The sequence below is a fragment of the Pteropus alecto genome, unplaced genomic scaffold (assembly GCF_000325575.1).
Source record: "Pteropus alecto unplaced genomic scaffold, ASM32557v1 scaffold3, whole genome shotgun sequence".
Classification (NCBI taxonomy): domain Eukaryota; kingdom Metazoa; phylum Chordata; class Mammalia; order Chiroptera; family Pteropodidae; genus Pteropus; species Pteropus alecto.
In genome coordinates, this window is record NW_006442484.1 from 14,777,429 (window position 1) to 14,792,761 (window position 15,333).

General features: G+C 40.7%; 1 protein-coding gene and 1 non-coding gene across 5 annotated transcripts in view; one reads left to right on the forward strand and one right to left on the reverse strand.

Annotated features, from left to right (window-relative positions):
* The window catches only part of DARS (aspartyl-tRNA synthetase), a 46,290-nt gene extending 41,359 nt beyond the window's left edge, over window positions 1–4,931 (reverse strand). For 2 of the 4 annotated variants that reach the window (XM_025039362.1, XM_006921039.3), the window contains exons 1-2: window positions 4,703–4,931; window positions 842–899 (exon numbers count right to left, since the gene is read on the reverse strand). In XM_025039362.1, the coding sequence (XP_024895130.1) occupies window positions 842–899; window positions 4,703–4,768 (124 nt within the window). In that variant the 5' untranslated portion in view covers window positions 4,769–4,931. Of the gene's footprint in view, window positions 1–841; window positions 900–2,779; window positions 3,009–4,702 lie in introns of those variants that run through there. The other 2 variants (XM_025039361.1, XM_006921038.3) reach the window with 2 other exon arrangements.
* A 10,221-nt stretch (window positions 4,932–15,152) lies between these two features.
* Window positions 15,153–15,271, forward strand: LOC112470710. The gene has a single exon (XR_003043041.1). It is a non-coding gene; the product is annotated as a 5S ribosomal RNA (ribosomal RNA).
* Window positions 15,272–15,333: the final 62 nt, after the last annotated feature.

Consider the following 15,333-nt stretch of genomic DNA (forward strand, 5'->3'; position numbering starts at 1 on the left):
CCTGCTTGCCCCAGCAGGGGAATGTCATTAAACTACAATGCTTCAATCCCATTTTATATTCAATTATTTTACTTCATCTTTATCTTTTGGAAATGGTTTTAGTAAATTATTTTGGTCTTTTATTGCCACTTTCCCAAAATAGTTGGGAAGTAACTTTTTGATCATGTAATAACTCAAATCCATAACAATAAAACTGACCCAGAGGTATGTTATTTCTAAAGTATAAAATTCATTGGCAGGCCTCTAAGTTATAAGTATTTAAGTATGTTCAGTGGGCCACAACTTAAATGTCTGCAGCTAGACCAAAGATTAAAAGACATACTTTGGGGTGTCTACCAAAAGAAAAATGTTGATACTCTTTTGAAATTATATATATAAAATAAAAACACAGAGGAAGGCAAGTAGAAAACCTACAGGTCTGAGAGAAACAATAAACATGATACAAGTCAATTTCAAAGAAATACAATAAAGTCAAAGGGAAAAAGTAAAGAAGGTAGCTGTATAAAGCATGGAAAAAGGCTACATATGAGGAAGGCAGTTATTATTAACCATTCTTTTATCTCTTGGGCCAGTGTTAAATCTTAGTTAAATCTTTTACCTAATCACTGAGGGATTTCTTTTTAACATAATTTATCACTTAAAATATATTTATTTAATGTATTTTCTTCTCTTTCTAAATTGGGACCCTAAACTGAAATGTTTATACAGATTATGGCATCTGCTTGGGTTATTAATGCCATTTAAGCATTTCAGAGTAATGCCAACCTTAATTAAAACGTCACGAAGAGTTTTCATGGAATTAGAAAGAAAAAAATATATTTATTATCACATAGCTACTAACCTGGTTTTTCTTGTGACTGTATCATTGAAGATACTCCGTATCTTTCTTTAGCATAATCCTACAAAAAATGTTTTTGCATTAAGATTTTATTTAAACACTAATAGCATAGTAAACACATAAATAACAGAATGTAAAAATGAATTAGTTTTAACTTTCAGGGCCATTTTATTAATTCAGAGAGTAAGTAGTTTTAAGGTGTGGAAATATGTCATTTACATATGTACTCCATAGAAAAAGGATAAACACCCAGTTTCTGGTTAGTTTGTTTTGAAGATCACCACTCTTGGATAGATATACCATACATGATAGCACTCTCACATAATATACACATTACAACACATCTTAACTACCTTCTTCAAAATGAGAATAAACTACTTCAAAGCAGGGATATAAATTTCCTGTGAAGAGAACAGGATGATGTACCACAGTTTTATTAATTTATTACAGGAAGAGATGTATGAAGAGAACAAACATTTTTGGGTAAGCTTTCTGAGCACCAGATGTCCAGATTTTATAAACTGGAGATGTTGGACATAATCTAACTACATTTGGAAATTGTCATAAAAAAATCCACAAGCTTCCTTTTTCTAAAAATTAGCTTAAGCATACCAGGTTGCAAATGGTTCAAAAATGACAATATCAAACTTATTATATAAAGTCAGGAAGAGGAAACAAGAGACCTACAGTCCAAACCATTATTAACATACTATACTCATTAAGTAGATAAGTGGCCTTTTATTTTAATCTCATTTTACCTCTAAGATGACTTAAGACCCTTCTAGTTATAAAATGACATAACTCAATCACAATGTCTACCTTATATTTAGACCTACCTAACAGCAAGGGTGTACTGCTAATTAATCAGAACAAGAATACATAAAATAATTTCCTTAGATTTTTACATACTTAAGATATGTATGAAACAATTAGTTTATGTCACTCTATAATCATCTGTGGAATCCTTTTCTTTAGATTTGGAGGATATTGGATTTTGTGTTTATATCGAAAATAAACTAGGCAACATGTTAAGAAGCTTACTGCACAAATTTTCTTTTTTTGGTAATAAAAAAAATCCCCACACCTTAAAGATAACCCCAGCCCTAGAAAATAGTTACAAAATATAGCGTCAGGGCAGCATAAATGGGTTATTGTTCATATTCAGCAACCCATTTCCAATTAATATTCTTAAAATGAACTATTCCTTATGTAATTTATCATAAATTCATAATTCCACAACAGAAAAATTAGAAGCTTGGTAGTGATTAAGGGTATTTTACTACAGCACACATAATTTGTAGGATGGTTTCAAACTTTCATTTCTAAAAATGACCACGGGTGTTATGAATACCCACATGACTTTGGGTCACTTCATCTCAATTACATTCTCTGCAACAGTCCCTACCTACTTCACTGGGTCACTTAAGAGGGAGAAAGGAAATAAAGACGTGTTCTTTTATGTTGTCAAAAGGAAAATAGTCATTAAATATATTGACGGATTTAATGTATTTTGCAAAAACATTAGGAAAACAAGGGCTGAGGAAATATCTAGCAGGCATTAAAATTTTCCGGGCTGGTGGTAGTGGATTACGTGAGAGACGTGTCTAACCCAGGGAGGCTTAAGTGTGACCCGCTCCTACTTCCGGGGCAGGAAGTGCTTCACGTCCACTCCACCCGGAGCCATGCTTCTTGTAAGCCAGGCCTGCTCAGGCGCCCGTGTTAAGAAATGCGATTCGGAGTGAGTCTGGACACGCTGCTCGGGCAAAGGCCATGGAGGCCCCCCCGGAGAGGCCTCTGAGCGTCCGCACCCAAAGCCCGCGGCCAGCAGGCAAAGTGCCAACAGGGACCCCGAGAGCAGGGCCCCGCTCACCCTACTCCCTCCCTCAGCGCGATCCGGCCCAGGGGTCTGTCCTCCCAGGCCCGAGGAAAGTGGAAACCCACTTCCGCCGCGTCCATGATCTCCCGCGGCTTCTCCTGAGTCTTGCGGCTGGCGATGGCACTGGGCATCGGGACAGCTGAACAGGGCAGGCGGTCACCACCCTTCCTCGCAGGCTTCCGTAGGGCAGGCCAAAGGGGCTTCTCCTCCGGCACAGTCTCCGCCCTCTCGGCACTCCTGTCGCAGCACACATGCTCCGACTGCGCGTGGAGGGTCGGTTCCGGAAAGATCGCGAGAACCCAGCTCTCTCGAAGTCCCGGAATGCTGTACGGCGCGGGGGTGTGAGACACGGTCTCCTCTTCTAGCCCCTCCCCTAGGCTGTTTAGCTGGAGTAGGAGGGAAATCCCGGGAATTTGTTATAGTCTCGCGGGATTGGCTCTAAGGGGCGGGGTGTTAGGATACTAGTTGACGGGCTTTCGAACTCCACAACTTTAAACCTCTATCCCAGTTACGTCCTCTGCTTTGTTCTATTTTCAGCCATATCTACCCATCCCGGCTTCAGCCGCACACTGTTCCTTAAGCTCAGGCCTCTGCTTTTCCTCGGACTTCCCGCCTTCACGCTCCTCAGCGGCAGTGTAGCTGCCTGGGGTCATAGGAGACCTCGTCGCTGCTGCTGTGTGTATTGGGACACATGAGTGCTGGGGTATAGGCAGTTTGCTTGCTAAGGTAGGGATAGGGTACCGGTCACACGTGATAAGTGAGGTGTAAACACGATGGTACCCTCCAAAACACACACACACAAAATTGCACTGAATCCCTGGATATCTTGTGTTGTTCGAGGCAGTGCATAGTGTTGGTTGTCCAATGGATGAATATCCTTAGGCTTTTTTTTTTTTTTAAATGTCATTCATAAGCCTTTTATTACAATTGAAAGTAACTTGGGGGCTTAGTTAAATACTGTTTCCACTCTAGACTTCTCTGCGTTCCATCAGGTTTTAACTTTCAGTAGTGTCTTAGCCTGGCACAGAGTAGCACAGTTAATAATTATTAAGGAGTGCAGATAGACCCCAGTGCAAATGAAAGGGCATTGGAGGCTGCCTCATTCAGATCCTGGGATATAGCAGTGAGAAGTCAGACATAGTGCCTGACCTTGATTAGCTTACTGTCTGACTGCAGGTGTGAAGTAGAGGTACCAGGTGCTAGGAAAGTTTCTTTAAGGGTATTCACCTCAGGTTTCCCTGAGGAAGTGATACTTAAGCTGAACTCTCAAGTAGGAATGAGAGTCAACTAGGTGAAGAAGGGCTGAAAGAATATTCAAGGCAGAGGGGGTTGGGAGAGAAAGATCATGACTCAGTTTTGGATGTACTGCATATGAGATGAATTTGAGACATTCAGTGGGAGATGTCCAGGCCAGAGACTGATCTTGTGGGGTCTGGAAGTAGAAGCGAGGTCTGGGCTACAAATGACACTTAAGAGGGAGAAAGGAAATAAAGACGTGTTCTTTTATGTTGTCAAAAGGAAAATAGTCATTAAATATATTGACGGATTTAATGTATTTTGCAAAAACATTAGGAAAACAAGGGCTGAGGAAATATCTAGCAGGCATTAAAATTTTCCGGGCTGGTGGTAGTGGATTACGTGAGAGACGTGTCTAACCCAGGGAGGCTTAAGTGTGACCCGCTCCTACTTCCGGGGCAGGAAGTGCTTCACGTCCACTCCACCCGGAGCCATGCTTCTTGTAAGCCAGGCCTGCTCAGGCGCCCGTGTTAAGAAATGCGATTCGGAGTGAGTCTGGACACGCTGCTCGGGCAAAGGCCATGGAGGCCCCCCCGGAGAGGCCTCTGAGCGTCCGCACCCAAAGCCCGCGGCCAGCAGGCAAAGTGCCAACAGGGACCCCGAGAGCAGGGCCCCGCTCACCCTACTCCCTCCCTCAGCGCGATCCGGCCCAGGGGTCTGTCCTCCCAGGCCCGAGGAAAGTGGAAACCCACTTCCGCCGCGTCCATGATCTCCCGCGGCTTCTCCTGAGTCTTGCGGCTGGCGATGGCACTGGGCATCGGGACAGCTGAACAGGGCAGGCGGTCACCACCCTTCCTCGCAGGCTTCCGTAGGGCAGGCCAAAGGGGCTTCTCCTCCGGCACAGTCTCCGCCCTCTCGGCACTCCTGTCGCAGCACACATGCTCCGACTGCGCGTGGAGGGTCGGTTCCGGAAAGATCGCGAGAACCCAGCTCTCTCGAAGTCCCGGAATGCTGTACGGCGCGGGGGTGTGAGACACGGTCTCCTCTTCTAGCCCCTCCCCTAGGCTGTTTAGCTGGAGTAGGAGGGAAATCCCGGGAATTTGTTATAGTCTCGCGGGATTGGCTCTAAGGGGCGGGGTGTTAGGATACTAGTTGACGGGCTTTCGAACTCCACAACTTTAAACCTCTATCCCAGTTACGTCCTCTGCTTTGTTCTATTTTCAGCCATATCTACCCATCCCGGCTTCAGCCGCACACTGTTCCTTAAGCTCAGGCCTCTGCTTTTCCTCGGACTTCCCGCCTTCACGCTCCTCAGCGGCAGTGTAGCTGCCTGGGGTCATAGGAGACCTCGTCTCTTCGCTGCTGTGTATTGGGACACATGAGTGCTGGGGTATAGGCAGTTTGCTTGCTAAGGTAGGGATAGGGTACCGGTCACACGTGATAAGTGAGGTGTAAACACGATGGTACCCTCCAAAACACACACAAAATTGCACTGAATCCCTGGATATCTTGTGTTGTTCGAGGCAGTGCATAGTGTTGGTTGTCCAATGGATGAATATCCTTAGGCTTTTTTTTTTTTTTAAATGTCATTCATAAGCCTTTTATTACAATTGAAAGTAACTTGGGGGCTTAGTTAAATACTGTTTCCACTCTAGACTTCTCTGCGTTCCATCAGGTTTTAACTTTCAGTAGTGTCTTAACCTGGCACAGAGTAGCACAGTTAATAATTATTAAGGAGTGCAGATAGACCCCAGTGCAAATGAAAGGGCATTGGAGGCTGCCTCATTCAGATCCTGGGATATAGCAGTGAGAAGTCAGACATAGTGCCTGACCTTGATTAGCTTACTGTCTGACTGCAGGTGTGAAGTAGAGGTACCAGGTGCTAGGAAAGTTTCTTTAAGGGTATTCACCTCAGGTTTCCCTGAGGAAGTGATACTTAAGCTGAACTCTCAAGTAGGAATGAGAGTCAACTAGGTGAAGAAGGGCTGAAAGAATATTCAAGGCAGAGGGGTTGGGAGAGAAAGATCATGACTCAGTTTTGGATGTACTGCATATGAGATGACTTTGAGACATTCAGTGGGAGATGTCCAGGCCAGAGACTGATCTTGTGGGGTCTGGAAGTAGAAGCGAGGTCTGGGCTACAAATGAAGTATGGGTAATACACCGGCAGGTAGGTGGTAATCGAAGCCCTGGATCAGGAAAGAGAATGGTCCAAGAAGAGTGTCTTAACATTGTCAACAGCTGCCTAGACTTCAAGATGATGACTGAAAAATGTTTGTTGGATTTAGCAACATAGAGGTCATTGGTGTTCTTAAACACTTTATGGTAAAGTGATCTGTCAGATTAGGCTGAGAAATGAGTGATAGTGAAGAAATGAAAGTAAAAGTGATTATAGCAAGGCTTTATTTAGTGCCAAGCACTGTTGTCAGTATTTTACATATACTAACTCACTTAATTCTTACACTAACATTATCAGAGAGATATTATAACTTTTTTACATAGAGGAAATTGAGGCATAGAGAGGTGAGGTAATTGACCATGGTTTCAGAGCCATTAAATGATGTATTTCAATTCAGGTAGTGTGGTGCCAGAATTCATATTCTTTTTTTTTTTTTTTTAATGCCTGCAGCACCTGGTCTTCCTAGGTGGTCTCTCATCCAAGTACTAACCAGGCCCTATCCTGCTTAGCTTCTGAGATCAGACATCAGGCTTGTTCAGGGTGCATGGCGGTAGACCATGGACCATGGCTCCACTGGGGCACAAACCCAGTACCTTCTGTGTGTAAAGCAGCCCTGCTAACTGCTGCACTATGGAACTACATCCCAGAATCCATATTCTTAACTACTATACCTCACTGTCTTTTCTGTCTTGGGGAGACAATGAGAAGGTTAGATGTGAGGGGAAAGGAAAATATAGGTGGTAGCTAATGTGGAATAAGTCAAGTGAAACTTTTTTTTTTTCCCCGAGAGAGACTTAAGTGCATTTAAACTAATGGGAAAGATTCATGAAAAAGATAAATATGTAAGGTAGAGAAGGTTTGAGAGATAGTCTAAAATTTTTTAATGGGAGGTAGTATTCAAAACATAGGAGTTGGGACAATTCCTCTGTCACAACTGGAAGAGAGAAGTCTAGGAGAATTGTAGATGTTTGATTTCAGGAAAATGAGAGAGCACACTTTTGATAACTTCTAATTTCTCTAGAAGCAGCAGCTAAGTCATGAATGGTGGGGTTGGGGATTAGAGGAGTGGGGGAGAAAAATGAGATTGGCAATTTGAGGAGAATAGGAAAGGTTAAAATAGTCCTGGAGATCATTTGGTATTTGATATTATTTCTGGGCATTGTAAGGACCCATCTGATAAGGGATCATACATTGGTTGTGGAAGTGAGATGCCTTCAGTAGTCTGGTACAGTCACAAAGAGGCAGAGAGTTACTTCACATGGTATGGGGTTTTGGTGCTCATGCTGCTTAGCGGAAGGAAGCCCAGAAGAGTAGCCATACAAATGCCATACACATCACAGGCAAATAAGAAGGAAATTTTTTACTTGTAATTTTTTGAAAGTAGACCAACATTGGGCAAATTTATTTATTCTTAAATCAGGATGGAGGAAAGGACAGAGGTTCAAGTAATTGAATGCGGTTTCCAGACAGGTCACCCTGAAATCTGAGGAGTGAAATTTGAAGAAAAGGAGTAAAATTTTATTTCCCATGTAACTGATCAACGATTGTTTATAAACATCTATACTGTGCCAACCATTATGTCAGGTTCTGGTAAGAAAAGGTGAATTAGGATTCTGGTCTCAATAATATATAGGTCAGTTAGTAAGATAGCATGTAACTAATGATAAAGAAATGTGAAAATTGTTATAATATTGGTAAATATATGCATTCCCAGCAGGAGTCCTAAGATTCACTTTGATTGGACCAGCTTAAGGCACATGTCCACTATTGACCTAATCATCATGGCCAGAGAAATTGAGTGTTCTGATTGGCTTAGCCTAGGCAACATGCCCTTTGGAGCTTGGGGTAGAGTTAATTTTACTGGAATTGTATGGAACCCCCTGTCAGAAGCTATGGGACAAGGAAATGGCTCCTGGAAAAGCAACTACAAATATCCACTACAAAGGCCAAGAAGATTTCTGGGCTTTGGGCAAGATGAGCAGACTGTAGGGGAGTGTATGTGGTCAGGATGCTTTGATATACTGTGGTAACAAACTAACCTCCCAAAATCTGAGCAACTAAAAACCGATTTCTTGCTCACGTGTTCATAGTAGGTTACAATGGCCTGTGCTCATATAGTCATTCAGGGACCTAGGTCAATAGATGCTGCATCTTGACACATGCTTCTGTCATAACCGAGGCAGAGAAAAGAGAACTTAGCTCTTAAGTGGCTACCTGGAGGTGACATAGTTCACATTCTGCTCCTATTTCATTGGTCAAACAAGTCACTGGCCATTCCTAAATTCAACAGGGTGGGACAGTTTACTCATTCCTTAGGGAGCAGCACTGAATGTTTTCCATTAGTAAAACATTTTATAATACTCATGAGGTTCCAACATGGATAGGGTTTCCAAAGCTGCTTCATCTTGGGATTTTTAAAAAGCTTTTATTCCCTCAATTAGATATAGTCTTATGTATGAATTGTTGGTCAGAAATCTGAATACAAATCCTATATATTGTTCTTTCGTTAGGGTAGGAAATTTACCTTTCCATCTTTCCATTGCCCATGAGGCCTCTGCATGTACTCCTTAATTACTTTGATCCCCTTGCCTTGATAGATTATTCTTATTTGGGACATATCCTTGAGTGAAGACTGTGAATATATTCTCTTGCTTCTGGCACTCTTTCTTGATAGTGATGGAAAAAAATTTGCCAAATCAATGGCCACATAACATGTGCCTGAGTTCTTGAGAATCTGCTCTAGTCTACTATCAACGTCCTGAATCTAATTTTTGTGGAAGCCAGACTGGTGAAAATAGGAATATGATGGGAACTATCAACTATCAGGTCTTTAAGCATTGCACTAATCTATGCCATTCCCCCTGGGGATGTAACATTATTTATGATTTACTGTTCTAGTGGGGGCTGGGGAAGCACATTTAGAGGTTTGCTATTAGCTTTTTGCAATATGACAGCCTTATCTCACAGGCCAAGGAACTGTAAGGAAACAGCTCCACCATATCACCTGACTTCCTTGCAGGTATCCATGTAGGCAAGAGCTGGCTTAAACTGCCGCTAATATGAGTCTTGGAAAAATGACTTGTGATCCTCCTGAAACAGAAGGGGATGAGAGGCGATCTCCCACTGGCTTCTCTATCTCCCCTGGGATGAGGCCTGGGATTTTCTGCCATTACCCTCCCACCAATGAAGTTGCACAATATAAAACTGTGTAGCTGGAGCCTAGAAGTGGCTCCTCAGCAACAGGATAGCTCGTAACTCACATTGCAGTCATTTGGTCCCTTTTGTTTCAGTGACGTTCTTTTTGGTGTGTAGGACAAGGATCACGGGAGCTGGCATCTTTGGTTTATTTTTCTTTTCACTGTGTAAGTAACAAACTGTCTAAATCCAAAAGTGGCTTGTTGCATCGTTACTGATTGAATCAATCAGAACTTGATTTTAGCCTCACTTGTCTTGTGTGTTCCTGACTTGACAGGAATGATTGTGGGGTTCTGCCAACTATCCAGTGTGTCCATTCCAAATGATATATCCAGGAAAATGACTATCGGTAGGCCCCCAAGGACCAGTTCGAGGTGGTGGTGTTAAGAGATTTGAAACAACATTATGATTCCTAATCCTTTGGAACTGGTCTCCCTTATCCACCATTTCACTTTCTGTGGTTTCAGTTACTTGCAGTCAACCACGATACGAAAATATTTTATGAAAACTCCTAGAAATAAACATTTCATAAGTTTCAAATTGCACGTCATTCTAAGTAGCTTGATGAAATCTCATAGCATGTTGTCCAGGACTTGACTCATCCTTTGTCTAGCATCTCTATGCTGTATATGCCCCCAGCCCAAGAGTCACTTAGAGCCACCTCGGTATTGAGGTATTGCCGTGCTTGTGGTCAGGTAATCGTTATTTTACTTAATAATGGCCGTAAAGTAAAAAATAGTGATGATGTTCACAATTCGGATATTCCAAAGAGAAGCTGTAAAGTGCTTCCTGTAAGTGAAAGGGTAAAAGTTCCTAATTTAAAAGGGAAAGAAAAAAAAAGCATTTGCTGAGGTTGCTAAGATCTACGGTAAGAACAAATCTTCTGTGAAATTGTTAAGAAGGAAAAAGAAATTTGTGCTAGTATTGCTAGTTTTGCTGTCTCACTGTAAACTCAAAAAAGTTACAGCCACATTACATGATAAATGCTTAGTCGAGATAGAAAAGGCATTACATTTGTGGGTGGAAGCCATGAACAGAAAACGTGTTTTGATCGATGGCAGTGTGTTGCTCCAGAAAATATTGAGCCCATAGAAAGGCTTCAGCAAGAGATCCCCTGAAACAAGTGCTACCAAGCCAAGTAAGTAAATAATCCTTCTGACATATGGTCAGAAGGTCAATAGTAGCTAATGCTACATCACAAAGCCTACATCATTCACCTTACTTCATCTCATTATGTAGACATTTTATCGCCTTACATCATCACAAAAAGAAAGGTGAGTACAGATACCGATATTTTGAGAGAGAGATCACATTCACATAACTTTTATTACATTGTTATAATTGTCTTATTGTTATAACCAATAATAAAGAGATTGTTGTTAATCTCTTACTGGGTTTTAATTTGTAAATTAAACTTTATCATAGGTATGTATGTATAGGAAAAACAGTATACATAGGGCTCCGTACTATTCTTAGTTTTAGGCATCCACTGGGGTCTTGGACCATATCCCCAGTGGTTAAGAGGGTACTACTTTATGTGATTCTTTTTCCCCTGGAAAAAGTAATTTTGTGGTATATCTGCTAAGTAAGTTACCAATGGTCCTACTCTTTTTTCCTAGTTCTCTGGAATTTTACAATATTCACCTATGGGTCTAAATTCACATTGCGCTGGATAAAGGCCTTTCCATCTGGAAACATGTTCTGGGGCATTTTCTTGAAAATTTTCTTTGATGTTTCTCTCCCTTTCTGATTTCCTCTCTGCTGTCTTTCTTGAATTCTTATTATTCAGGTGTTGGCCCTTCTGGGGGGGTCTTCTAATTTTCTTATCATTTCTATCATTAGCTGGTCTTCTAATTTTCTTATCATTTCTTTCCTTGCCTTTTGAACTGCTTTTGGGAGATTTCTTTGACTTTATCTTCTAATCTTTCAATTGAGATTTTCTTATTCTGCCATTATGTTTATAATTTCCCAAAGCACTTTTCTGTTCTCTGAATGGCCCTTTAAAAGAATATCATCCTGATCTTTTTACATGAATGCGATGTCTTGTCTTTCCGAACATATTAATAAGATGATTTTGGGAGTAATTTTTTAAATTAAGTTTATTGGGGTAACATTGGTTAATACAATTATATAATTTTCAGGTGTACATTTTCATTTGACATCTGTATGTTCTATTGTGTGTTTACCACCCAAAGTCCAGTTTTCTTCAGCTACCATATATATGATCTCCTTTACCCACTTCACCTTCCCCCTAAACCCTGTATTTGACCCTCTTTACCCTGTCTACCTCCTGCCTCCTCTCCCACCCCACTAGTAACCACTAGTGTATAGTCCTCCGGTAACCACTAGCCTATAGTCCATGTCCATGAGTCTCTGTTTGTCCTGCTTTTAGGTTTATATCCCACATATAAGTGATATCATGTGATTTTCAACTTTTTCTGTCTGGCTTATTTTGCTTAGCATGATTATCTCGAGGTCCATCCATCAACCAAAGTGTCCTATGATAGATGATTGGCTAAAGAAGCTGTGGTACATATATCCAATGGAATATTACTCAGTCATAAGAAGATATGAAATACTGCTATGAACATCGGTGTGCAAATATCTTTTTGGATATGGATTTTCAAGTCTTTGGGGTAAATTCCCAGTAGAGAGATTGCTGAATCATATGGTAGATCAAGTCTTAGTTTTTTGAGGAATCTCCGTACTGTTTTCCATAGTGGCTGTACCAATTTGCAGTCCCACCAGCAGTGTGTGAGGGTTCCTTTTTCTCCACATCCTCTCCAACATTTGTTATTACTTTTCTGTTGATTATAGCTATTCTAACAGGTGTCAGATAGTATCTAATTGTGTTTTTGATTTGCATTTCTCTAATAGCTAGCGATGTTGAGCACCTTTTCATATATGTTTGGCCATTTGTATGTCCTCTAGGGAGAAGTGTCTATTCAGGTCCTCTGCCCATTTTTTGATTGGATCATTTGTTTTTTTTATTGTTACTGAGTTGTATGAGTTCTTTGTATATTTTAGATATTAGGCCCTTATCAGAGATGGTGCTTGCAAATATATTTTCCCATTCAGACAGTTTTCTCTTTACCTTGTTGATGATTTCTTTTGCCGAGCAGAAGCCTTTTAGTTTGATATAGTCCCATTCATTTATTTTAGCTTTTACTTCCCTTGCTTTTGAGGTCAAATTCATAAAATCCTCTTTAAGTCCAAGGTCCTTTAGTTTAGTTCCTATGTTTTCTTCTATGCATTTTATTGTTTCAGGTCTTTTATTTAGGTCCTTAATCCGTTTTGAGTTAATTTTGGTGTGTGGTGATAGACAACATGGGGGTAATTTTTTTTAATATTATTAAGTTCATAGGGGTAATTTTTAAAGTATTCTTTCTGCGTAGCCCATTTCTTACAAGTTGCTTTTTGTTTGTTTGTTTGTCTTTATCTTTCATGTTAGAAACATACTTCGGCTCTCTGATGAATCCTTATTTACTTATTTATTTTTCTATTTATTGATTGATTTTTATTTTCTGTAAATTGTGACATTTTAACTTTTTTTTTTTGGTATGTGCGAATCCTTGATTGTCTGCTCATGTTAAAAGTGGGGACTAGAAAGCAAAGTAGAAGCTCTTAGCACTTGAATGGGATTTGACAATTTGGAATTTAACTGTATGTTGATCTGGTTGAGCCATTTGTTGGAGAATCCCAGGTATCAGTATTTTTAGATCTTTCCCCTTGGCTGGTCAGTTTGTTCAGGAAAAAACTCTTCCAGTCTCCAGCCTGAAGAGTAAAGGTCTGCCAGTGTTCTGGGAATATTCAACATTCAACATACCACCCTAGTTTTGATGTATCCAGTTTTTAAAGTCCAAGAACCCACCCTTTCTCCCTCTTCAGAGACTACATCATGTCAGGAGAGGACTCTTGCCAAAAGGGCAGAGTAGGTAGGGATGCAGGCGTCAGACTTTTCATGTAGCTTCCCCTAAATATATATTGTAACTTCCACTTCCCACCTTCATTTCCAGAGGTACTTGGTGCTGTTTGTCCTAAGTCTTTTGAGGTTTCTATGGTATAAATTAGGTTGATTCTTAGCTTTCCTGACTGCTACCTTAGCTTTCAGCTTTTTCTATCTGCAAAGTTGGTTACCACTGGGCTGTCTGCTCTCTAGCTTCCCGCGTATTGGGGGTATTGTCTCCCATTCTGTTTGTTCTCCCATCCTCTTGATTGTAGTTTTTGTAGGATTAGGGTCAGGAGCAAAACTAGATTTGCCATCTCAGTAGTCACGTTCCATGTTTCGTTTTATAATGCCAATGTATACAAAGTTTTTAGCAGATGACCTGTAGTTACCATGATGAACTCCAATGCTCATTCATTCTTCAAGTATCTATTGAGTGCCAATTATGTGCCAGACATTAGTCTAGGCATTTGGGATATACAGGGAAACAAAGTAGATAAAGATCTTGGCTCTTATGGATCTTTTTAGATGGACTTTTTTAGAGGGGGGAGGCAGACAATAAATAATAGACATAATAAGCAAATTGTATAACATGTTAGAAAGTGATAATAAGAAAGAAAAAGTAGAGCAAGATAAAGGGAATAGGGAGTACTTGGGGGCAGGAGGGTGGGGTGGGTTGCAATATTAAAAATGGTGGTCTCTCTGAGAAGGTGACATTTGAAGGTTTGAAGGCAGTTAGAGATGTAGAGATATATATATATATATATATGTGTGTGTGTGTGTGTGTGTGTGTATATATATATACATATAGGGGAAGAGCATTCCAGGCAGCCACTGTAAAGACTTTAAGGTGGGAGGAACAAGGCCAACATTCTATGTAATATCTTCAGGGCCTCTGAAGTGTGGGCTTAAATAACTCCAATTCGTCAAGCTATTTTAAAAAAAATTGTGATTAAAAAAACTCCACGTAATATAAAATTTATTCCCTTAACCTTTTAAAAATATATTGTTCAGCCGTGTTAACTACATTGATATTGTTGCATAACGAATCTGTAGAACTTTTTATCTGGCAAAACTGAAGCAATATCCTCATTAAACCAAACAAACAAACAAACAAAAAACTCACCATTTCACTTTCCCCCAGACTCTGGCAAGCATCATTCTACTCTTTGTTTTCATGATTTTGACTAGATATTTCACCTAAGTGGAATCATTCAGTATTTGTCCTTTTGTGAACTGCCAAACTTTTTGAGTTTTTGCACTGCAAATTTATTCTGGTTCTAGCCTTACTGTCCTTTCAGCTATTACTTCTCTCATGTGTGCATGTAATCCACATCTTAGCATCTCTATTTACCAGCTCAATCAGATAGGATGCCTTTGGCTGCAATGAAGAGAAACCCTGATTCAATGGTTTGAGACTTATTGCTCACATAGTATGGCACTTAGAGAAGAGGAGACTTCAGGTTTGGTTGATCCAGCCATTTAGCAATCAATGACTGAGCAGTTTTTTCTCTTAGCTCTGCAGGTTTCATCCTCAGGCTGCTAACAAAATGGCTGCAGCTAATTCAGGCATCACATTCAGTCATGACAACATCGGGGAATGAAAGATACCCCCTACCTTCTTGTTCCTCTTTCTTAAACGCAGAAACTTGTTCTCAAAAACACCTGCATGAGACTTTCCTTCACATCTTATTGGGCAGAATTAGATTACATGTCTATTCCTGAACCAGTTACTGGGATGAGTTCCCTTCGTGGAGGCATGTGGGTGCATGGGGGAAGGGTGGATACCTAACTAAAATCAAATTCTGTTAGAAAGGAAGAAGAGGAGATTGGATGCTGAGTAAACAGCTGTGATATTGTGATATAAGAAATATATATTTGGGTCTACGGCCATCCTACCCTGAACAAGCCTGATCCCGTTTGATCTCGGAAGCTAAGCAGGGTCGGGCCTGGTTAGTACTTGGATGGGAGACCACCTAGGAAGACCAGGTGCTGTAGGTGTAAAAAATAAAAAATAAGGGATTGTAAGCTGACAAGGTCCTTGCAATCTGTGAGGTCAACCA